The following is a 25,608-nucleotide window of genomic DNA, read 5'->3' as shown; positions in this document are numbered from 1 at the left end:
TTCCCAGTCCTATGAGCTAGTCAGGGCAGGAATAGGAGGATAGAGCAGATGAATGCATGACTGAGGAGTTGGTGTATGGGAGAAGGATTCACATTTAATAAATTAAACTGCATTTATTTCAATGCAAGGGGCTAACAGGAAAGGCAGATGAACTCAGGGCATGGTTAGGAACATGGGGCTGGGATATCGTAGCAATTACAGAAACATGGCTCAGGGATGGGCAGAACTGGCAGCTTCATGTTCCAGGATACAAATGCAACAGGGAGGATAGAAAAGGGAGGCAAGAGAGGAGGGGGAGTGGCATTTTTGATAAGGGATAGCATTACAGCTGTACTGAGGGAGGATATTCCCAGAAATACATCCAGGGAAGTTATGTGGGTGGAACTGAGAAATAAGAAAGACATGATCACCTTATGGGATTGCATTATAGACCCCCTAATGGTCAGAGAGAAATTGAGAAACAAACTTGCAAGGAGATCTCAGCTCTCTGTAAGAATAATAGTGTGGTTATGGTAGGGGATTTTAACTTTCCAAACATAGACTGGGACTGTCATAGTGTTAGGGGTTGAAATGGAGAGGAATTTGTTAAGTGTGTACAAGAAAATTTTCTGATCCGGTATGTGGATGTACCTACTAGCGAAGGTGCAAAGCTTGACCTACTCTTGGGAAATAAGGCAGGGCAGGTGACTGAGATGTCAGTGGGGGAGCACTTTGGGGCCAGCAACCATAATTCTATTATATTTAAAATAGTGATGGTAAAGGGGAGATCAGATCTAAAAGTTGAAGTGCTGCATTGGAGAAAGGCCAATTTTGACAGTATTAGGCAAGAACTTTCAAAAGGAGAAAGGGAGGACTGCGGATGCTTGACATCAGAGCTGAAAATGTGTTGCTGGAAAAGCGCAGCAGGTCAGGCAGCATCCAAGGAACAGGAGAAGAAGGGCTTATGCCCGAAACGTCGATTCTCCTGTTCCTTGGATGCTGCCTGACCTGCTGCGCTTTTCCAGCAACACAAGCACTTTCAAAAGCTGCTTGGGGGCAGATGTTCGCAGGTAAAGGGACGGCTGGAAAATGGGAAGCCTTCAGAAGTGAGATAAAGAGAATCCAGAGAAAGTATATTCCTGCTAGGGTAAAAGGAAAGGCTGGTAGGTATTTGGAATGCTAGATGACTAAAGAAATTGAGGGTTTGGTTAAGAAAGAGAAGAAAGCATATGTAAGGGAAAGACAGGATAGACTGAGTGAATCCTTAGAAGAGTATAAAGGAAGTAGGAGTATACTAAAGGGGGAGATTGGGAGGGCAAAAAGGGGACATGAAATAACTTTGGCAAATAGAATTAAGGAGAATCCAAAGAGTTTTTATAAATACATTAAGGACAGAGGGCAACTAGGGAAAGAATGGGGCCCCTAAAAGATCAGCAAGGCAGCCTTTGTGTGGAGCCGCAGAAAATGGGAGAGACACTAAATGAGTATTTTGCATCAGTATTTACTGTGGAAAAGGATATGGAAGATACAGACTGTAGGGAAATAGATGGTGACATCTTGCAAAATGTCCAGATTACAGAGGAGGAAGTACTGGATGTCTTAAAACAGGTAAAGGTGGATTAATCCCCAGGACCTGATCAAGTGTACCCTAAAGCTCTGTGGGAAGCTAGAGAAGTGAATGATGGGCCTCTTGCTGAGATATTTATATCATTGTTGTGGTTCTGTTCGCCGAGCTGGGAATTTGTGTTGGAGACATTTTGTCCCCTGTCTAGGTGACATCCTCAGTGCTTGGGAGTCTCCTGTGAAGCGCTTCTGTGATGTTTCGTCCAGCATTTATAGTGGTTTGTCTCTGCCGCTTCCGGTTGTCAGTTCCAGCTGTCCGCTGCAGTGACCGGTATATTGGGTCCAGGTCAATGTGTTTGTTGATAGGATCTGTGGATGAGTGCGATGCCTCTAGGAATTCCCTGGCTGTTCTCTGTTTGGCTTGTCCTATAATAGTAGTGTTGTCCCAGTCAAACTCATGTTGCTTGTCATCTGCATGTGTGGCTACGAAGGATAGCTGGTCGTGTTGTTTCGTGGCTAGTTGGTGTTCATGGATACGGATCATTAGCTGTCTTCCTGTTTGTCCTATGTCGTGTTTTGTGGAGTCTTTGCATAGGATTTTGTATACTATGTTGGTTTTGCTCATGCTGGGTATCGGTTCCTTTGTCCTGCTGAGTTGTTGTCTGAGAGTGGCTGTTGGTTTGTGTGCTGTTATGCGTTCTAGTGGTCATAGTAGTCTGGCTGTCAGTTCAGAAGTGTTCTTGATGTATGGTAACGTGGTTAGTCCTTTGGGTTGTGGCATGTCCTCATTCCGTTGTCTTTCCCTGAGGCATCTGTTGATGAAATTGCGGGGGTATCCGTTTTCGGCCAATACATGGTAGAGGTATTCTTCTTCCTCTTTTTGCAGTTCTGGTGTGCTGCAGTGTGTTGTGGCCCTTTTGAACAGTGTCTTGATGCAACTTCTTTTGTGTGTGTTGGGGTGGTTGCTTTCATAGTTCAGGACTTGGTCTGTGTATGTGTATTTATATCATTGATAGTCACAGGTGAGGTGCCAGAAGACTGGAGGTTGGCAAATGTGGTGCCACTGTTTAAGAAGGGTGGTAAGGACAAGCCAGGGAACTATAGACCAGTGAGCCTGACCTTGGTGGTGGGCAAGTTGTTGGAGGGAATCCTGAGGGACAGGATATACATGTATTTGGAAAGACAAGGACTGATTAGGGATAGTCAACATGGCTTTGTGCATGAGAAATCATGTCTCACAAACTTGATTGAATTTTTTGAGGAAGTAACAAAGAGGATTGATGAGGAAAAAGCAGTAGATGTGATCTATCTGGACTTCAGTAAGGCGTTCGACAAGCTTCCCCATTGGAGACTGATTAGCAAGGTTAGATCTCATGGAATACAGGGAGAACTCGCCATTTGGATACAGAACTGGCTCAAAGGTAGAAGACAGAGGGTGGTGGTGGAGGATTGTTTTTCAGACTGGAGGCCTGTGACCAGTGGAATACCACAAGGATCGGTGTTGGGTCCTCTACTTTTTGTCATTTACATAAATTATTTGGATGCGAGCATAAGAGGTATAGTTAGTAAGTTTGCAGATGACACCAAAATTGGAGATGTAGTGGACAGTGAAGAAGGTTACCTCAGATTACAACAGGATCTTGACCAGATGGGCCGAGAAGTGGCAGATGGAGTTTCATTCAGATAAATGCAAGGTTCTGCACTTTGGGAAAGCAAATCTTAGCAGGACTTATACACTTAATGGTAAGGTCCTAGGGAGTGTTGTTGAACAAAGAGACCTTGGAGTACAGGTTCATAGCTCCTTGAAAGTGGAGTCGCAGGTAGATAGGATAGTCAAGAGGGTGTTTGGTATGCTATCCTTTATTGGTCAGAGTATTGAGTATAGGAGTTGGGAGGTCATGTTGCGGCTGTACAGGACATTGGTTAGGCCACTGTTGGAATATTGCGTGCAATTCTGGTCTCCTTCCTATTGGAAAGATGTTGTGAAATTTGAAAGGGTTCAGAAAAGATTTACAAGGATCTTGCCAGGTTTTGAGGATTTGAGGTATAGGGAGAGGTTGAATAGTCTGGGGCTGTTTTCCCTGGAGTGTTGGAGGCTAAGCGGTGACCTTATAGAGTTTTACAAAATTATGAGGGGCATGGACAGGGTAAATAGGCAAAGTCTTTTCCCTGGGGTTGGGGTGTCCAGAACTAGAGGGCATAGGTTTAGGGTGAGAGGGGAAAGATATAAAAGAAACCTAAGGGGCAACGTTTTCACGCAGTGGGTGGTACGTGTATGGAATGAGCTGCAGAGGAAGTGGTGTAGGCTGGTACAATGGCAACATTTAAGAGGCATTTGAATGGGTACATGAATAGGAAGGGTTTGGAGGGACATGGGCCAGGTGCTGACAGGTAAGACTAGATTGGATTGGGATATCTGGTTGTCATGGATGAGTTGGATCGAAGGGTCTGTTTCCATGCTGTACATCTCTATAACTGTATGACTCATATTTTAAAGTATATAAATGATATCCTTTATAGAGTGCAAACTTTGGCTGAGAAATTGAGAACATCTTGTATCTCTCCCTCTCTCAAGTTTTAGCCAAAACTGCTGCAGTGTTCTCAATAAAAGCTGATTATTGTCGGTTCAAACTGATTTTTTTGAGTATTGTTGATTTCTTTTGCTCTCCCAGATCCCTGCAAATTAAAATCGGATTCAACACCATAGCACAGCATTCCAGCTCAAGAGCATTTTTGGCAGATGACAGAGTATCTGCACCTCAGAATCTCATAGTGTTTTGGAAGATGGTTGCTGATATCTGCAGCCTCTGTGAATAAGACCTTCTTCCCGACTCACAATATGCACACACATTTCCCTTGTTCGGGAAGATCTTCAGAACCTTGAATTTCTTCACCTGTGGATTTGTTGATCACACTTGCCTATTTTGCAATCTGTGAAGTGCATCTCTGAGATCATCAATGAGATTCACCAATCCACCCAAGTTCACTTTGGACCTTGAGCACAGTCCTCACCTCCATACCCCTTTTTTCCATCTTGCTTCTCATTCCCAGTTAGCCTAGAGTAGGAAAGCAATCTGCTGCACTTCAGTGAGATATGGAAAAACCAAAAGGAGATTTTCCTTTTTCTTGTTTATAATTGTACAGCAAATTAGTGAGGGTCAACATGCATCTCAGTGGCTATTCTTGTCTAATGTATAGTGCAGGTGACTCCCTTTCGCTGATAATGGATTCTCTGTGAAACTGCTTGAGACATCTTGATGCTCATGTTAGAGATAGACTCCTATGACCTCTCTCCAAATATATTTCATATTTCTTCAAAGGCAGACAGAAGCTAACATATTTATTGATACTGCTCCAGAAATGGCCTCTTCACCAATGATTTCTAAAGCTTAGCATTTGTATGCAGTTCAACAGAGCTTTAAGGATTCTGAACCCTCGAACAAAGATTCTCTAATATTGACTTCATCTGAAGTGACTGCTGCTGCCCTCTGATGTAAGGTTCACTCAGATCACAACCCAATTTCCCACTGTGGAGATTCCACTGAGGCCTGCATACCAAAGCTGGTGCACTGTGAACGTGAGCTGTGTGAAGTACTTCCCAGAGTGGACAGCCTTCTGTGAGGTCACACTGGCTTCCTCCCATTCTGAATTCTGTGTGACACTTGAAGGACCTGTGCCAGGTCAAAGATATTAATTAGAACTGACAAGGCGAGTATGTCAAAAGTTATCATTGTACAGTTCATCCTATTTCAGTAATTGGTGACATCAAGTCAGCATCAATGATTATTGTGTGCCATAGCTAACTCTGACGCCAAGTATCTGGGAGATGCCCATTTCTCCATTTTGAATGATCATGCGCTCCATCTGTGTGCTGAACTCCAGTGCCTCCTCTGACAGAAGTCAGGGGGGTGATGATTGAATTGCCAACCCAGACTCTGCCTCTCCTTGTTGTCTGTGCTCTCTTCTGTAAGGCAGGACGGAGATATGCATGAGAAGTGGAATATAATAAGAGAATGAAATGACAACATTTGTGAAGGGTTACAGTGAGTGTGGTTTTGAGATGGCAGTGAAGCAAAGCTGAAAGTGATTGTTCAGATAGGATATGAGGAAATTCTCAAGAGGAGAATGCATGGAGCTATGATTGGCGTTAGTTTGTGGAGTCCCATGGAAGAAATAGCTGTGAAAATCACATTGAGTGTGTTGGTAATTTAATGTGACATGCCTTAATGAGATCTTTCAGTCCTGTATCCGAGAGCAATAGTCCACACCACTGTTTGTCACCTCCTCTACAACTTCTCGCACTTTCCCTCAAAGTAGCTGGCTACTTCCATTTGTAAAGAAGGATATTCCTCAGCAGGCCCCTTCCGTTCTTCAGTATTACTTCAAGTGTGCCTCCAAAAATCAGGGTTACAACTTGCCTTCATCGAAAAGCCATCATTACAGATTCTGTCTGTATCCTGATAATTGCAGAATAGATCCATTTTGACCCATGCTGTTATCTCTTGAAATAGTGAATTTTCAACCATTCGGAGTAGGTCATATTCATGGCTACCTGCTGAATCTATTTGGGAAGCCCAGAACAACAACTTTATTGCTATGACTGAACTAATTATGAATAGCATGTGGCACTATTCTTCTAGCCTCCTCGAGTGTGAATGGTTGAAAGGTTAAATTTCTACCTCATGCTCAGTCCACTGTACCAGTCGATACTTTTTGTTATAATTTTTATACGATATCCCTCAGCCCTTGTAAATAATATTACAGGTTTTATGAATATTAAATTAATTAAACTAAATCCGGTAGATTTGCTTTGCAATAATTTAAAGAATTTGGATCTGCAGTATTTCCTCTATCAGTGTCTAATGCTTTGATGTTAATAAGTATGCTGAAGGCACTGTCCCTGAGTGATTACAATATGACATGCACAAATGGGAATGATTCAACTGAGCTGCCAAATGACTATGAGAAATTATCTAACCATGCTTTTTTGGCCATAAGACGTGTTGTGACAATCACTATTGTTGTCTTTGTCTGTTTGGAATAAGTAGTTTATGCAGTTATATGATCTGCAAAACAGAACACATGAACCTTATAAGTGGAAGCCCTTTCATAATTATGATTGGACCCTCATTGTTTGAGCTTGAATTGAAGGAGAGAGAAAAATAAACAACATATTTATAGCTTCCGTATGTTTCTGACCTTTATGAGTGGTTATGCATATTTAATTGTGTTTAGGAAATAGGCTACAGAAGTTTGAAAAAACAAACAGCTGTGGATGGTGGAAATCCAAAAAATAAAACAGAAATTTCTGGAGCAACTCAGCAGGTCAGACAGGATTTGTGGAGAGAAAGCAGAATTAACACTTTAGTTCCAGTAACCCTTGGTCAGAACAAGCTTTAAGCTTCAGAAGCTGCCTAAGTTATTAATAGTGACTCAAAATATTTTCTGAAAATTATTTCCACCTTTTGTTTTCAAAACTAACTCAATGTAGTTGAAAAAATCATTTTGAACAATAATTTCACTTTATTAAAGCACTTTGTTTGGAATATATATTCTTTTCATGGTAGTTCCATTAATTATAAAAGTAATATTCCATAGAATGATCTTGGAAGTTGGAGGTTTGATAAATAAACACACTGCAAAAGTTTCAATAACACATTTTTTGTTCTTTTTAGAATAACCTGTTTCTTCTTTAATATTGACCTAACTGCACAGAAGCCAGTATCCCCTCAACAAATCACCCCTTATTTACATGTGCAGAATATGTGGGCTCTGACCAGCCAGGTGCTCCAGTTTCCTTCCACAATCCAAAGATGTTCAGGTTAGGTCAATTGGCATGCTAAATTACCCATAGTGTTCAGTGATGTGGAGGTTAGGTATATTAGTCTGGGGTAAATGTAGGGGAATGAATCTTGGGTGGGTTACTCTTCGGAGGGTCGGTGTTGACTTATTGGGCTGAAGGGCCTGTTTCCACACTGTACGGAATCTATATCTATATCTCAGTGCCTAGAATCAGGAGACTCTCTAAATCTTCTGTTTTTTTTTCAATTAACCCCCCCACACTATCGCCTAACTGCGGTAGTGCTTATTTTATCCCCAGCACCCATGGTGTGTGTGTGCAGGTGTGAGACACAGTGAAAGACACAAAGTGCACAAATCTTTATTCAATTTCCACCACCAGGAAGATAGGAAAACACCCGGGTGGCCAGTGACAAACACTGCCCTTCACATCAAAAGGCAGTGCTGTGTGATCAAAACAGTGAAGGGGAGGGTAGGGACTAAATCAAAATAGAGTTGGAGGGAAATCTTCTGTTTTTTTTAATTTCTTTTTCTTATTAACCCCCACACTACCACCTAAGTGCGGTAGTGCTTATTTTATCCCCAGCACCCATGGTGTATATGTGAATCTCCTGTTTATTTTTTTTTTCTCTTTTTTATTGGAGGGAGAAATGATGCACTCCACTCCCTGCGGAGCCCACCTCTCCCTGAACAACTCCAGGGTGTTGGTGGACACCACATGCTCCTAAACAGTGAAAGGGAGGGTAGGGACTAAATCAAAATAGAGTTGGAGGGAAATCTTCTGTTTATTTCTTTTTTACAGTGAAGGGGAGGGTAGGGACTAAATCAAAATAGAGTTGGAGCTGAACTGTGTTTATTTATTTATTTATTTTTATTTTTTTTTTTAGACACAAAGTGCACCAATCTTTATTCAATTTCCACCACCAGGAAGATAGGAAAACACCCGGGTGGCCAGTGACAAACACTGCCCTTCACATCAAAGGGCAGTGCTGTGTGATCAAAACAGTGAAAGGGAGGGTAGGGACTAAATCAAAATAGAGTTGGAGGGAAATCTTCTGTTTATTTTTTTATTTTTTTTTGGTACAATTAACAAACCCGTATAAATTTATTTTTTTTTTCTTTTCTTTTTTTTCTTCTTTTTTTTTTTCTTTCCCCTTTAACCCCCACACTACCACCTAAGTGCGGTAGTGCTTATTTTTTCCCCAGCACCCATGGTGTGTGTGTGCGCAGGTGTGAGACACAGTGAAAGACACAAGGTGCACCAATCTTTATCCAATTTCCACCACCAGGAAGATAGGAAAACACCCGGGTGGCCAGTGACAAGCACTGCCCTTCTCACCAAAGGGCAGTGCTGTGTGATCAAAAACAGTGAAGGGGAGGGTAGGGACTAAATCAAAATAGAGTTGGAGGGAAATCTTCTGTTTATATCTGTCAGCCAGGGCTCCCTGATTGGCCCAGGTTAACAGCCCCAGTCAAGGATTGCATAGTCAATGAGACCCACCTGGCCCTCATTCCAATTACAAAAATATCCTTCTCGTAAATGAACATGTATCAAGTTTTTTGTGAATTTCTATTTTTAATGTTGTATTGAAATGTTATAGTTTGTTATCCCTTCCTTAGTAAAGTCAGTTGTAATTTCTGACTGTCATCTAAATAGCTTTTGGGACCCCCAGGGATTTAAATTGTCAGTCACTTTAGCTAAGCTAGTAATTAAACCAAGTTTGTTTCAGCTTCTAATACAGTTTCCAAACATTTATGTAGAAAGTATTAAGTTATGTTATGGGCACATTTTCAAATACCTTCTGCTAGTTCCACAGTTGTAACTGCATTATGGTTAAGTTATAGTTTCCTTCAAACAAATAATATTGCCCTCTTCTGAGCCCTTATTTTGTGATTTTCCGCTTTGTAAAAATATATAAATGGAAGGTGGGGGACCAGCATTCTGGCAGGTAGGTTTGCCACTGCAACACAGCTGCGTTAAAATAGATAGCAGGGGGGAGGGGACAAACTGGAAGTTTAAGAAGGAAGTTAAAGGGAAAGTTAGAACAAGAGAAGTCAAGAAAGACAACGGAATCAATGGAACAGAAAACTCAAAAAAGGATCATGCCGCAAGGTCAAGTAAAATAGGGATTGATAGGAAGGGTGAGGGGAGTAACAAATTAAAAATATTATATATGAATGCACGAAGCATTAGAAATAAGGTGGATGAGCTTGAGGCTCATTTGGAAATTGGCAGTTACAATATTGTGAGGATAACTGAGACGTGGCTTCAAGTGGACAGGACCTGGGAAATGAATATTCAAGGCTATACATGTTATCGTAAGGACAGACTGACTGGCAGAGGGGGTGGGGTGGCCCTGTTGGTAAGGAATGATATTCAGTCCCTTGTGTGGGGGGACCTAGAATCAGGGGATGTAGAGTTAGTATGGATAGAGCTGAGAAATTCTAAGGGGAGAAAGACCGTAATGGGAGTTATGTACAGGCCCCCAAATAGTAGCCTGGATGTAGTGTGTAAGTTGAATAAGGAGCTGAAATTGGCCTGTCGCAAAGATATTACTACAGTTGTTATAGGGGACTTGAACATGCAGGTAGACTGGGAGAATCAGGATGGTATTGGACCGCAAGAAAGGGAATTTGTGGAGTGCCTCCGAGATGGATTCTTAGAACAGCTTGTGCTGAAGCCTACCAGGGAGAAAGCAATTCTGGATCTGGTATTGTGCAACGAACCGGATTTGATCAGGGACCTCGAAGTAAAGGAGCCATTAGGAGGTAGTGACCATAATACAGTAAGCTTTAATCTGCAGTTTGAAAGGGAGAGGGTAGAATCGGAAGTGACAATATTTCAGTTGAATAAGGGGAACTATGGAGCTATGAGGGAGGAGCTGGCCAAAGTTCAATGGTGTAATAACCTCGCAGGGATGGCAGTGGAACAACAATGGCAGGTATTTCTAGGTATAATGCAGAAGATGCAGGATCAGTTCATTCCAAAAAAGAAGAAAGATCCTAAGGGGAGGCAGGGATGGCCGTGGCTGACGAGAGAAGTTAAAGACCATATTAAAACAAAAGGGAAAAAGTATAACATAGCAAAGATGAGTAGGAAATCTGAGGACTAGGAAGCTTTTAAAGAACAACAGAGGATTACTAAAAAGGAAATACAGAAAGAAAATATAAGATACGAAGGTGGGCGGCACGGTGGCACAGTGGTTAGCACTGCTGCCTCACAGCGCCAGAGACCCGGGTTCAATTCCCGCCTCAGGCGACTGACTGTGTGGAGTTTGCACGTTCTCCCCGTGTCTGCGTTGGTTTCCTCCGGGTGCTCGGGTTTCCTCCCACAGTCCAAAGATGTGCAGGTCAGGTGAATTGGCCATGCTAAATTGCCCGTAGTGTTAGGTAAGGGTTAAATGTAGGGGTATGGGTGGGTTGCGCTTCGGCGGGGCAGTGTGGACTTGTTGGGCCGAAGGGCCTGTTTCCACACTGTAAGTAATCTAATCTAATCTAATCTAATCTAAACTGGCCAAAAATATAAAGGAGGATAGTAAAGGCTTTTTTCAGTATGTGAAAAGAAAAAAATGGTTAAGATTAAAATTGGGCCCTTGAAGACAGTAACGGGTGAATTTATTACGGGGAACAAAGAAATGGCAGAAGAGTTGAATTGGTACTTTAGATCTGTCTTCACTGGGGAAGTCACGAGCAATCGCCCAGATGTAATAGTGGCTGAAGGACCTGAACTGAAGGGAATTTATATTAGGCAGGAAATGGTGTTGGAGAGACTGTTAGGTCTGAAGGCTGATAAGTCCACTGGACCTGATGGTCTACATTCCAGGGTACTGAAGGAGGCGGCTCTAGAAATTGTGGATGCATTGGTGATCATTTTCCAATGTTCTATAGATTCAGGATCAGTTCCTGCGGATTGGAGGGTGGCTAATGTTGTCCCACTTTTTAAGAAAGGAGGTAGAGAGAAAACAGAGAATTATAGACCAGTTAGTCTGACCTCAGCGGTGGGAAAAATGCTGGAGTCAATTATAAAGGATGAAATTACGACACATCTGGATAGCAGTAACAGGATAGGTCAGAGTCACCATGGATTTATGAAAGGGAAATCATGCTTGACTAATCTTCTGGAATATTTTGAGGATGTAACTCTGAAGATGGACAAGGGAGATCCAGTGGATGTAGTATACCTGGACTTTCAGAAAACCTTTGATAAACTCACACATAGGAGGTTAGTGAGCAAAATTAGGGTGCATGATGTTAGGGCCAAAATACTGACTTGGATTGAAAATTGGTTGGCTGACAGGAAACAAAGAGTAGTGATAAACGGCTCTTTCGGAATGGCAGGCAGTGACCAGTGGTGTGCCGCAGGGATCAGTGCTGGGATCGCAGCCTTTTACAATGTACATTAATGATATAGATGAAGGTATTAAAAGTAATATTAGCAAATTTGCTGATGACACAGAGCTGGGTGGCAGGGTGAAATGTGAGGAGGATGTTAAGAGAATACAGGGTGACCTGGACAGGCTAGGTGAGTGCACGGATAGATGGCAGATGCAGTTTAATGTGGTTAAATGTGTGATTATCCACTTTGGTGGCAAGAACAGGAAGGCAGATTACTACCTAAATAGAGTCAAGTTAGGTAAAGGGGCAGTACAACGAGATTTAGGTGCTCTTGTACAAGAGTCAATGAAAGCAAGCATGCAGGTACAGCAGGCAGTGAAGAAAGCTAATAGCATGCTGGCCTTCATAACAAGAGGAATTGAGTATAAAAGCAAAGGGGTTCTTCTGCAGCTGTACAGGGCCCTGGTGAGACCACACCTGGAATATTGTGAGCAGTTTTGGTCTCCAAATTTGAGGAAAGACATTCTGGCTATTGAGGGAGTGCAGCGTAGGTTCATGAGGTCAATTCCTGGAATGGCGGGACTAACTTACGCTGGAAGATTGGAGCGACTGGGCTTGTATATCCTTGAGTTTAGAAGGCCGAGAGGGAATCTGATTGAGATGTATAAGATTATTGAAGGATTGGACACTCTGGAGGCAGGAAGCATGCTTCTGCTGATGGGTGAGTCCCGAACCAGAGGACACAGTTTAAGAATAAGGAGTAGGCCACTTAGAACAGAGTTGAGGGGAAACGTCTTCACCCAGAGAGTGGTGGGTGTGTGGAATGCTCTGCCCCAGAAGGCTGTGGAGGCCAAGTCTCTGGATACTTTCAAGAAAGAGTTGGATCTTATGGATAGTGGAACCAAGGGTATGGGGATAAGGCAGGAACAGGATACTGATTGTGGATGTATCAGCCATGATCATAATGAATGGTGGTGCTGTCTCAAAGGGCAGAATGGCCTACTCCTGAACCTATTGTCTATTTGATGGTTGTAATTGTTTGCATTTACTACGTTTTTTCTCTTTTTATTGGTAACATCCGAATTTTACTGTTACTTGTCAACTTAAAATATGATTTGTAAACTTAAAGAGAGATGGATACATTAAGTGATAGAAAGGTGGAAAAATGGATGAAACTCTGAAGATTGTGGTCCTCGTAGGAAACGCCACTGGATCATATGAAATAGTAATGACTCCATAATCCCATTTTGTAGTCTTTGGAGGTTTAAAATTACACAGGTAGAATAGTAAAGTTGGTTATGATTTAATTTGGGAATTATAACAAATATAGAAAAAAATAATTGCCACCTTATTTTCTTAGATTAAGTTGGAGCACGAGACAAAATTAAAAGCAAGTATGGTTATCTAAAAAGCAAATGAACAAATCTATAAACAATTTGAAAATAGATCAGCAAATTTGAAATTGTACCCTAATTAATTGTATTGTTAAAAACAAACTGGTGGCAGTGTTATTTTCAAGAATTCTGTTTTTTTTTCCTCTGATAGCATTGAGACTACCAGTGAAGTGGCAGTTAATGCAGTTGCAGTCAACAGATTTAATGTAATATTGACAATCCTTTCTCTCAATAATGCACATTTATAGAATGTAATAAAGGCCTTTAACTTTTCAAGTACTGAATCCAATTATAAATGCTTCGGAGGAAACCAATTGAGTTTTATTATTAATCTGACAGTTAATGTAAAAGACCATTTGGCTGTAATGACTTCCAATCGTGTTTTTGGGGTCTGCTTTTTATCAGTAAACTGGAATGCACTGTCTAAAAGTGTGGTGGAAGCAGATTCAATAATAACTTTCCAAAGATGGTGAGTTAATACTTGAAATTGAAACATATGAAGGGCTATGAGGAAAGTGACGGAGAATTTTCCCAACTGAACATCACCTCAAAGGAGCTGGTACAGGCATAATGAGGCAAATGGCCACTCTGTGCTGTATCCTTTTAAGATTTTATGTTTAACGATTGCAAATCTATACAAAGTTGAAAAGAATAAGGAAATTACTTTCAATTAGTTTTTTTAAAAATCTATGCAAATCTATACCTTCCCTCCCTTTTCCTCTCTCCACTTTTCCCATTTTCCCATTTCCCTCCTTCCCTTCACTCTTTGCTCCCACCTGTCCCTTCACCCACATCTACTCCTTCATCACCCACTTCCCTTCTTTTCCTCTGCTCGTGCCGAATTGCCACCTCTACCTTTGTGATCCCGCAGTAGAGGAGAGGTAAGGAAGTATGAATAATTTTGATAATGTGATAAACTATTGGCCTAGCCCTAAAATCATTTTCTTTTGAGGAAAGTAGTCAACAATGTTTTTTGCTAATGTTTCATAGGTTTATTATGTCACTCAATGAGCACATACTTGAAGCTCCTAATTATTCTGTTTCGTTTCGTCTGACCTCAAAATTTCAATTAAAATCGACTCCATTATAACTCCACTGACTCAACAAGGTTTAGTTTTAAAAATGGGGCCTCACCTTTGATAGTTCAGAGAGCCAAAGTGTGTTGAGGTTCATAAAAAGTGTAACTAGAGGCTGAATGCTTTATTCTTGCTTGATTCTTGTTACTTTGTCAACTGTATCATTACATAAACTTGATTCAGTTTACAGGTCTTTTAGGAACAAGCTACTTGCAGAGAACATTATTGTTATTTTCTTGTTGGATTTCAGGTTTTGGGCTCAATGATGGTCAGTGGCACACAGTACAATTTCATGCCAAAGAAAATTCTGCAATTCTCACTATTGATGGTGATGATGCCTCTGCCGTACGGACAAATAGTTCAATGCAAATCAAAACTGGAGATCAATATTTTTTTGGAGGTACAGTGAAACATATTTGGTACTCGTTTATAAACAAATTAGTTAAAATGAAATTTCCTTAATTTAATCACATGACATGGTTACTAGCAGCATATTTGATACATTTTCCTTTTGAACAAAAGGGGAAAGTTATTAACATATAGTAAGTTAATTTAAAATCTCATTACAGGTAATACAGAACTTTTTTTTGTACGTGCTGTGTTGGAAAGTGCTGTAACACAGAGTTGTAGAGTGTCAGGGCTTTCTCTTGATTATCTAAGTGGCAAGGTCCACATCACAGCTAACATACCAGATGGAGGTCAGATATTTTCCCTATCAGATAGAAATGGGCTATACTCACTCAAGGTCTTCCAAAGGACATTCATGACTGAATGACAATGTGACATTGGAGGTTTCCTACAAGCTGGTTAAATACAGTATTGCTGAAATTGTTTGGAGGCTTAAGGGCAAAAACAGATGGTGTACAAAGAAATTTGACAAGAAAATGGTATGTACAATTGGCAATCATTGACTGAGTTCTCTGATATCTGGGGAAGTGGGCAGGGGAAACTAGTGGACCAACATTTAATGAGGGAACACATTGAAATGGAAGCCTGATGTGTTTGTTCAATTGTTGATGTTTCTTGGAGGTAATTGTTCTGCTGGGTGTATACCATACTTACTAACAATAGGCAAGCAATTGAGCCTAGAAAGGAGCTAATTAAATAATGTATTTTCAGGAGATTTCTAAGATTTTTCCAGGGATAGAATTGAAAACAATGTATAGAATCAGAGGCAAGAGGTATGGTTAGTAAGTTTGCAGATGACACCAAAGAAGGTTACCTCAGATTACAATGGGACCTTGGTCAGATAGTCAAATGAGCTGAGGATTCACAGATGGAGTTTAATTTAGATAAATGCAAGATGCTGCATTTTGGAAAAGCGAATCAGAGCAGGACTTCTACACTTAATGGTAAGGTTTTGTGAATGTGGGTGAACAAAAAGTCCTTGGAGTGTATGTTCATCGTTCCATGAAAATGGAGCCACAGGTAGACAGAGTAGTGTAGAGGGTGTTTGGTATGCTTGCATTTATTGGTCAATGCACTGAGTATAGGAATTGAAAGTTACTGCAGTACAGATCATTGGTTAGGCCACTTTTGGAATACAGCATGTAATTCTGGTCTCCTTGCAGTAGGAAGGATGTTGTGAAACTTGCAAAGATTCAGAAAAGATTTACAAAAATATTGCCAGGGTTGGAAGGTTTGAACTACAAGGAGAGTCTGAATAGACTGGGGCTGTTTTCCCTGGAGTGTTGGAGGCTGAGGGGTGATGTTATAGAGGTTTATAAAATCATGAGGGGCATGGATAGGGTAAATAGACTAGGTCTTTCCCCCAAGGTGGGAGAGTCCAAAACTAGAGAGCATTGTTTTAAGGTGAGAGGAGAAAGGTTTAAAGAGGACTTAAGGAGCAACTTTTTCACGCAAAAAATGGTACATGTATAGAACGAGCTGCCAGAGGAGGTGGTGTAGGCTGGTATAATGGCAACATTTAAAAGGCATTTAAATGGGCACAAGAATAGGGAGGGTTTAGAGGGATATGAGCCAAATGCTGACAAATTGGACTAGATTAATTTGGGATATCTGGTTGACTTGGATGAGTTGGAATGTTTTACATCTCTATAACTCTATGACTGTGCAGTAGATCAGTTTTGGCTGGAGTTGGCAGTCATGGTGAGCAACAGTGAGTCAGTGCAGGGAGATTGAAAGTAAATGAAATGTGAGAATGACCAGCTGGAGGCTGGACAAACATGATGTGCATCTCTGAGACGTAATGATTGATGGTTGATTCAAGGCACATAGCAGACATGCAGTGTAAATGGAAACCTTAAGCAATGAGCACTGCAAATTAATATCGGTCGAATGCTTTCTGGTTTTGAGACCACCAGTGAGAAGTAGAATGAGTGAGAAAGGCACAACCCCGCAGAGCACAGTTTCCACCTGCAGAGAGGCAGGAGGTTAGAAGGGAAGGTGGACGAGGACAGTTCAAAGGGAAATCCTTGCATTTGGAAGACACTACACTGTCCCTCAATACGGCATCACTAAAATGCATTATCTGGTCCACGAGTACCCTCCTCTGCCTCACCCTTAATCACTTTTCTTTTCACTCTTCCCATTTCTTCCAAATCCATGGGCACTCAGATGGGCCCCATATATGCCTGCCTTTTTGTCAGCTACATTGAACAGTCCCTCTTCAGTATGTACACAGACACTGTGATCCAACTCTGCCGCCATTACATCAATGACTGCATCGGTGCAGCCTCCTGCACCCAGGCTGAACTGGAACGGTTCATCGACTTAGCCCACAAATTCTATCCCGCCCTTAAATTCATTTGGTCCATCGCGGACAGCTCCCTTCCCTTTCTTGACTGATCCATTTCCATCTCTGGCGACAGCTTCCAGACTGACATTTATGACAAACCTACAGACTCCCATAACTACTTGGACTACACCTTCTCCCACCCAGTATCCTACAAGAACTCCATCCCATTCTCCCAATTCCTCCACCTCCGCTGCATCTGCTTGGACGGGAAGACATTCCACTTCTAAGCTTCCCAGATGTCTATCTATTTTGGACAACGTGCTTTTCCCCCTCTGTCATCCAAACAGCCCTCCAGTTCACCTCCTCCATTGCTCTAAATACTGCACACACCCCCCCCCCCCCCCCACCAAAACAGGGTGTAGCGCGAATTTTAATGACCAGGAGTGAAGCCAGTGGGACATTGTAGGGCTGGTTCCGGGCTGTATCTGACTGAGACACAATCCGCTCTCCCTCCAACGTGGAGTTTTACCAAATGTTTCTCAGCAGCTTCTCGGTCTCCTGTCAAGGACTATTTCCTTCACCAATCCTTGGTTCATGCCACGCTCCCCACTACCACCACCACCACCAACCTCCAGGTACCTATCCCTGTGACTGTAAAAGATGCAAAACCTGCCATTACACCACCACCACCACCCCACCCCCAACCCCAACCCCAACCGGGTCCCCAAACAGTTCTTCCGGGTGAGACAGGGGTTTACCTGCCTTTCCTCCAACCTACTTTACTGTATCTGGTGCTCACAATATGGTCTTCTCAACACTGGGGAGACCAAATGTCAACTCAGGACATGTTTTGCCAAGCATCACAGTTGGGCCTGCAGAAGCCAACCTGACTTCCCAGTCATTGTCTATTTTCATTCCCCTTCCCACTCCCTTTCTGACATGACCACCCTTGGCCTCCTCCAGTGCCACAGCCAATCAGATGGCAAATTGGAGGAACAATACCTCAGGGCCTACCTGGACAACCTACAGCCCAGAGCACTCAACACTGAGTTTTTCAATTTCAAATAACCTCCCTTCCCATCCCCTGACTCCCTTCCGGAGCCCCTCCCTCTCCCTTCCATTCCTCTTCCAGCTACCAACTGGATTCATTCCTCACATCGACCAACCAGGTCATATCCTCAATCTATGTTCATCCATTTCCAGCTGACCACCTCACCCACCCCATCCTCAAGCCTCCTTTATCTGCAGCTCCCCTGACACTTACCCCCAGTCCTGAAGAGGGGTTATACCTGAAATGTCAACTTCTCCACCTCCTGATGCTGCCTGGCTTGCTGTGTTCTTCCAGCCTTCTGCTTGTCTACTTTAGATTCCAGTATCTTCAGCTTTTTTTTGTCTCTTATCTGGTCATTATCATAATGTTGGCAGAGGACAAATTTTAATGTGTGATGCCAACACCACCAAAGCAGGAGTAGAAATAGAGCAAGCTTGCTGACAGATCTCCACTTTGTACAGAGCACAGTGTTACTAAAGACCCCACCTAGAGAGGTGGTCATGGATTTAGGTGTAGAATCTGAGGCCTATGAAAAATGATGAGCACCCATTTATTTTGAAGCTCATAATTGTGTTAAATTATATGTCTCAGCATCATTTCACAGTTCATCTGGAGACATCAGTGGGATTTCTCAGTCCACAACCCATTGCTATATCAAGCTAAACTAGGATTCTATGTTCAAGAAGACCAACCAATAAGTGGGAGTCGTCTGGCTTCTTAAAATGAGTTTCAGCTTGCATGAATAAATTTGGGAGAGTTCTGCAATAGCCGTCAGCAATGGTTTCACATATTATTGCTGTTGCTGTGCTCTACACAACCTGGCATTACAGAGGGGTGAAAACTTCCGAAAGTGTAAGGTCTTTTCTGAGGATAATGAAGATATTTGAAGAGACTACAAACCAGGCAGGCAATGAGGGATTGCAGTTGAGACGCAATGACATTTCAGCCAGGAAGACTTTCAAATTACCCACGTGTTTCTCTGAAGACTTCCTTAAATGTGCACGTAAATAACTCAGTCTTCTTGTTCACGTCCTCAAGTTATCCTGTTTTTGCAAGGCATTTGTGCCTCTTTAGATGATATATGGCTAAAGCATGTCTAACACTGATTTTACATTGATTTCCTGGACATTTCCATTTCATTTATTTCAAGAATATTTCAGTTGTTAATGGTCCAATAGGGCAGAAATAAGGACAGGAGAAATCTTATGGCGTTACATATCCCCTTTCATTTGACACTTTCAGCCAACATTGTTACAGAATAAAATCAGTGTTACCCACATGAAACGAGATGGGTTTAAGAGTTTACTTAAGTTGTTCCTACATTGTGTTGAGGCAAATTGCTTGTCATTGAATTACATTGTTTTCAATGACCATGGTAGTAGTCTTATTGTTCGAGCCGAGAGGGTCCCAGCTTGGAGGGCCTCCGTGAAAGATTATTCTGGGTAATCCAAAATGAAGGATAGGAAATATTTCTGGCTGTAACAGCTGCTCCTTTTTTGAGGTATTTTAGGTGTTGGAGGTGATTTCCTCGAATTCCAGCAGCAGTAATCACTGTTTTATATGCTGTTGCATTGTTTTAGAACTTTGGAAAAAAAAATCAAAACAACAGCAGTTTTAAAAGGGAGAAGAGCAGACAAAGGCAGCACATGGTGAGGTCAGTGCAGGAGAGAGAGAAAGAAAGAAACTGACACTGTCTTTGCTACTTGAATTCATGTATCGCTGGATATCGGAGTGCGTCTGGGAAAATTAGCAAAGAGAAATTCACAACTGATCTTGGAGGAACTGTTGGGCGAAGTTCACAGGGCAGAAACAGATAAGTTAATTGTTTGAAGTGGACTACAGAAAGTCTGCAGTAGTGAGTAGAGTGGGTTCTTTCTTGATTATATGTTTTTAGAGATATGTCTCTTGATTAAACTAAAAATATAAGACATAACTATTAATTTAACCTGGGGCATTGTTTGTAGAGGAATAAGACGGTGATATTTTCTGGGTCTGTAGATTGTGAAGGAGCAAAAATGGCCTTTAGTAGACTGATATGTGCTTCTTGTCAGATGTGGGAGTTTAAAGAGAGTTTAAGGGTTACTGCGGATTATATCTGCAATAAATGCTGTTGGTTGTGAATCTTATCAGGTCGAATGGATTGATTGGAGAGACAGTTAGAAGCAATGAGGAATTTGCAACAGAAATAGTATGTGATGGATGGCAGTTAAAGGAAGGGGGGGAAAGTCTCAGATACAGTCACATAGATGGGTTAACTCCAGGAAAGGTAGGAGAGGTAGGCACCTAGTGCAGGAGTCTTCTGTGGATATACCCATTTCAAACAAGTATGCTGTTTTGAAAAATGTAGGGGGTGATGGATTCTCAGGGGAACGAAGCACGAACAGCCAAGTTTCTGGTATTGAGACTGGCTCTAATGCAATGAGTGGTATGTCGGGTTCCAAGATATCAATTGTGTTAGGGGATTCTCTAGTCCGAGGTACAGACAGACGTTTCTGTGGCCAGCAGCAAAAGAACAGAATAGTGTGTTGTTTCCCTGGTGCCAGGATCAAGAATGTCTCAGAGAGGGTGCAGAATGTTCTCATGGGTGAGAGGGGCCAGCAAGAGGTCATTGTACACATTGGATCCAGTGACATAGGAAGGGAAAAGGTTGAGATTATGAACGGAGATTACACAGAGTTAGGCAGAAATTTAAAAAGGAGGTCCTCGACAGTAGTAATATCTGGATTACACCCGGTGCTACGAACTAATGAGGGCAGGAATAGGAGGATAGAGCAGATGAATGCATGGCTGAGGAGCTGGTGTATGGGAAAAGGATTCAGGTTTTTGGATCATTGGAATCTCTTTTGGGGTAGAAGTGCCTGTACAAGAAGGACAGATTGCATCCAAATTGGAAGGGGACTAATATACTGGCAGGGAAATTTGCTGGAGCTCCTCAGGAGGATTTAAACTAGTTAGGTGGGACCCAGGGAGATAATGAGGAAAGAGGTCAATCTGAAATTGGTACAGTTCAGAACAGAAGCGAGTCAAACAGTCAGGGCAGGCAGGGACAAGGTAGGACTAATAAATTAAACTGCATTTATTTCAATGCAAGGGGTCTAACAGGGAAGGTCGATGAACTCAGGGCATGGTTAGGAACATGGGGCTGGGATATCATAGCAATTACAGAAACATGGTTCAGGGATGGGCAGGACTGGCAGCTTCATGTTCCAGGATACAAATGCTACAGGAAGGATGATTCAGTATGTGGATGTACCTACTAGAGAAGGTGCAAAACTTGACCTACTCTTGGGAAATAAGGCAGGGCAGGTGACAGGGTTCAGTGGGGGAGCACTTTGGGACCAGCGACCACAATTCCATTATTAAAAATAGTGATGGAAAAGGATAGATCAGATCTAAAAGTTGAAGTTCTAAATTGGAGAAAGGCTAATTTTGACAGTATTAGGCAAGAACGTTCGAAAGCTAATTGGGGGCAGATATTCTCAGGTAAATGGATGGCTGGAAAATGAGAAGCCTTGAGAAATTAGATAATGAGAATCCAGAGAAAGTATATTCCTGTTAGGGTGAAAGGAAAGGCTGGTAGGTATAGGGAATGCTGGATGACTAAAGAAATTGAGGGTTTGTTTAAGAAAAAGAAGGAAGCTTATGTAAGGTATAGAAAGGATAGACCGAGTAATCCTCAGAAGAGTATAAAGGCAGTAGGAGTATACTTAAGAAGGAAATCAGGAGGGAAAAAAGGGGACATGAGATAGCTTTGACAAATAGAATTAAGGAGAATCCAAAGGGTTTTTACAAATACATTAAAGACAGAAGGGTAACAAGGGGGAGAATAGGGCCCTTCAAAGATCAGCAAGGCGGACTTTGTATGGAGCCACAGAAAATGGGGAAGATACTAAATGAGTATTTTGCATCAGTATTTACTGTGGAAAAGGATATGGAAGATATAGACTGTCGGGAAATAGATGGTGACACCTTGCAAAATGTCCAGATTACAGAGAAGGAAGTGCTGGACGTCTTTGAACGCATAAAGGTGGATAAATCTCCAGGACCTGATCAGGTGTATCCTAGAACTCTGTGGGAAGCCATAGAAGTGATTGCTGGGCCACTTGCTGGGATATTTGTATCATCGATAGTCACAGGTGAAGTGCTGGAAGACTGCAGGTTGGCTAACATGGTGCCACTGTTTAAGAAAGGTGGTAAGGACAAGCCAGGAAACTATAGACCAGTGAGCTTGATGTCAGTGGAGAGCAAGTTGTTGGAGGGAATCCTGAGGGACAGGATGCACATGTATTTGGAAAGCCAAGGACTGATTAGGGATAGTCAACATGGCTTTGTGCGTGGGAAATCATGCCTCACAAACTTGATTGAGTTTTTTGAAGAAGTAACAAAAAGGAATGATGAGGGCAGAGCAGTAGATGTGATTTATGTGGACTTCAGTAAGGCATTCGATAAGCTTCCCCATGGGAGACTGATTAGCAAGGTTAGATACAGGGACAACTAGCCATTTGGATACAGAACTGGCTCAAAGGTAGAAGTCAGAGGGTGGTAGTGGAGGGTTGTTTTTCAGACTGGAGGCCTGTGACCAGTGGAATGCCACAAGGATCGGTGCTGTGCCCTCTACTTTTTATCATTTACATATATTATTTGGATGTGAGCATAAGAGGAACAGTTAGTAAGTTTGCAGATAACACCAAAATTGGAGGTGTAGTGGACAGCAAAGAGGGATACCACAAGATTACAACAGGATCTTGACCAAGTGGGCCAATGGGCTGAGAAGTGGCAGATGGAGTTTAATTCAGATAAATGCAAGGTGCTGCATTTTGGGAAAGCAAATCTTAGCAGAACTTACACGCTTAATGGTAAGGTCCTAGGGAGTGTTGCTGAACAAAGAGATCTTGGAGTGCAAGTTCATAGCTCCTTGAAAGTGGAGTCGTTGGTAGATAGGATAGTGAAGGCGATTGTTATGCTTTCCTTTATTGGTCAGAGTATTGAGTATAGGAGTTGGGAGGTCATGGTGCAGCTGTACAGGACATTGGTTAGGCCACTGTTGGAATATTGCATGCGATTCTGGTCTCCTTCCTATCGGAAAGATGTTGTGAAACTTGAAAGGGTTCAGAAAAGATTTACAAGGATGTTGCCAGGGTTGGAGCATTTGAGCTATAGGGAGAGGCTGAGCAGGCTGGGGCTGTTTTCCCTGGAGCGTCGGAGGCTGAGGGGTGACTTTCTTGAAGTTAACAAAATTATGAGGGGTGTGGATAGGATAAATAGACAAAGTCTTTTCCCTGGGGTTGGGGAGTCCAGCACCAGAGGCCATAGGTTTAGGGTGAGACGGGAAAGATATAAAAGAGACCTAAGGGGCAACTTTTTCACGCAGAAGGTGGTACGTGTATGGAATGAGCTGCCAGAGGATGTGGAGGAGGCTAGTACAATTGCAACATTTAAGAGGCATTTGGTTGGGTATATGAATAGGAAGGGTTTGGAGGGATATATGCCGGGTGCTGGGCAGGTAGGACTAGATTGGTTTGTGATATCTGGTTGGCATGGACGGGCTGGACCGAAGGGTCTGTTTCCATGCTGTACATCTCTATGACTCTATAACTGTGCAGTAACCAGCTCTATTTTCAGTTTTTCGTATGTCAATTGTCATATTCAAAGAAGCAGCATTCCACTATCAATGTCAGGAACACCTTTAACAGACTCAACATATATGACAATTGATAATGGGGGAGAAATATTTCCAATGTCTGAACATCGTAACAAAATAATGTAACATAAATCATTGCCGATACATCCTCTCATCTGCCTTTAATGTTGAACTTCACATGCTTGGCTTGAATTGAATATTTCTCACCTAAGGCATTGGAACCAAATCATTCAGCAGGTTTTGGTTGCAATTGTCATTGCAAAGTAGATTCTTGTCACATTGTATTGTGACCATAGAACTGCAAAGTTCCCAAAACTAATGGGTTCAGTTTTTGGTGAATCTTGTCAGTGAACATCGATCACTGTTGCAGACCACTGAAGCTCAGTTGGGAAGTGTTATTAAAAGTCAATATAATGCTATCAATAATTTCCACAGCCTGTGATAGATACTATATTTTCAACCTTGTCAGTGTAATTATAATAAATCGTTGCAATGGTATAATGCTTTCACCTTCTAAGAAGAATGTTTCTGTCGATGGCCTTTTTTGGTCTTACATTTCATTTTGCTTTCCATACAATTAGAGAAAAAAATGTTACTTTCGAAATAATAGCCCAAATGTTCCAGTCTTTGGATCGTAGGATATTGAATATCCAACTTAAGATGAAAATCACACAACACCAGGTTATAGTCCAACAGGTTTAATTGGAAGCACACTAGCTTTCGGAGCGACGCTCCTTCATCAGGTGATTGTCTCCGAAAAGCTCTGAAAGCTAGTGTGCTTCCAATTAAACCTGTTGGACTATAACCTGGTGTTGTGTGATTTTTAACTTTGTTCACCCCAGTCCAACACCGGCATCTCCAAATCACAATTTAAGATGCACATTGGGACCATGTGAAAATTCTGAGCATAGAGCTTAGTAGGAATTGCCTGGGAAGTTCTGATTTGCAATTCCATACTCTTGTAAATGTCTCTGATTTTAAGTTGAAGTCTACAAAAGACAGTTCCAATGTACTTATCTGGATGGTTACCCAGACATGATAGCTAGATTAAAACATGGTGTAAATCCTGGGTTACTCCAGAACTGACCTCCCCCAACACTCCCCCAGTTACTCTCACTAACCTCTGAATAACTCCTCCCCCTGACTCCATGAGTACTGTCTTGACACATTCTTCTAGTAACATTTATAAAACTTTCTATCAGATTTTCAAACATGAATTCCCTTTCGACATCCATGTTGTGTCCACCAGACAATTATTTTCTAAATATCCAGTTATCAGATTCTTTATTATTGATTCCAATATTTTCCATACCACTGAAGTCATGCTAACAGGTCTGATGTTTCCTGGTTTCTCATTCTTTTTTCTTAAGCAGTGGACTTGTATTTGCAACTTTCTAATTTGCAGCCACCATTGCAGAATTAATTGAACTTTGAAAAATATGATGCTGTGTTTACATCATAGAGTCATACAGATTTACAGCACCGAAACAGACCCTTCAGTCCAACTTGTCCATGCTGAACAGATGTCCTAACTTAATCAAGTCTCATTTGCCAGCATTTGGCACATATCTCTCTGAGCCTTTCCTATCCAGATGCCCTTTAAATGTTGCCAATGTATCAGCCCCCACCACCTCCTCTGGCAGCTCTTTCCATACATGCAGCACACTCTGCTGAAAAAGTTGCCCTTTAGGTCCCATTTAAATCTTTCCCCTCTCACCTTAAATCTATGCCCTCTAGTTTTTGACTCCCCTACCCTGAGGAAAAGAGCTTGACTGTTCACCATATCCATGCCCCTCATAATTTTATAAACTTCAATAAGGTCACTCCTCAGGAAAATACTAATCTTGCTTGAGGCTCTCCTGGTGTAAGGTGGTGTCACCTCAGCTTTGACATTTGAGACTGAAAATGTCATACCTATGATTTGTCACAATGTTGACAGCTCTGAGAATACAAGTATCAACTTGGGACACTCTAGGGAAAATAGCCCCAGCCGATTCAGACTCTCCCTTTAGCTCAAACTCTCTAACCCTGGCAACATCCTTGTAAGCCTTTTCTGAACCCTTTCAAGTTTA

General features: G+C 41.9%; 1 protein-coding gene across 1 annotated transcript in view; it reads left to right on the top strand.

Moving 5' to 3' along the window:
• Nucleotides 1–25,608, top strand: part of LOC122550254 (contactin-associated protein-like 2) — a 2,198,962-nt gene that overhangs the window by 1,224,977 nt on the left and 948,377 nt on the right. The window contains exon 9 of the mRNA XM_043691007.1: nt 14,397–14,546. Within this exon, the coding sequence (XP_043546942.1) occupies nt 14,397–14,546 (150 nt within the window). The remainder of the gene's footprint in view (nt 1–14,396; nt 14,547–25,608) is intronic.

This window comes from Chiloscyllium plagiosum, chromosome 5, assembly GCF_004010195.1.
Source record: "Chiloscyllium plagiosum isolate BGI_BamShark_2017 chromosome 5, ASM401019v2, whole genome shotgun sequence".
Classification (NCBI taxonomy): Eukaryota; Metazoa; Chordata; class Chondrichthyes; order Orectolobiformes; family Hemiscylliidae; genus Chiloscyllium; species Chiloscyllium plagiosum.
Note: the sequence above shows the minus strand (reverse complement) of the source record. Positions and strands in the feature narration are given on the sequence as shown.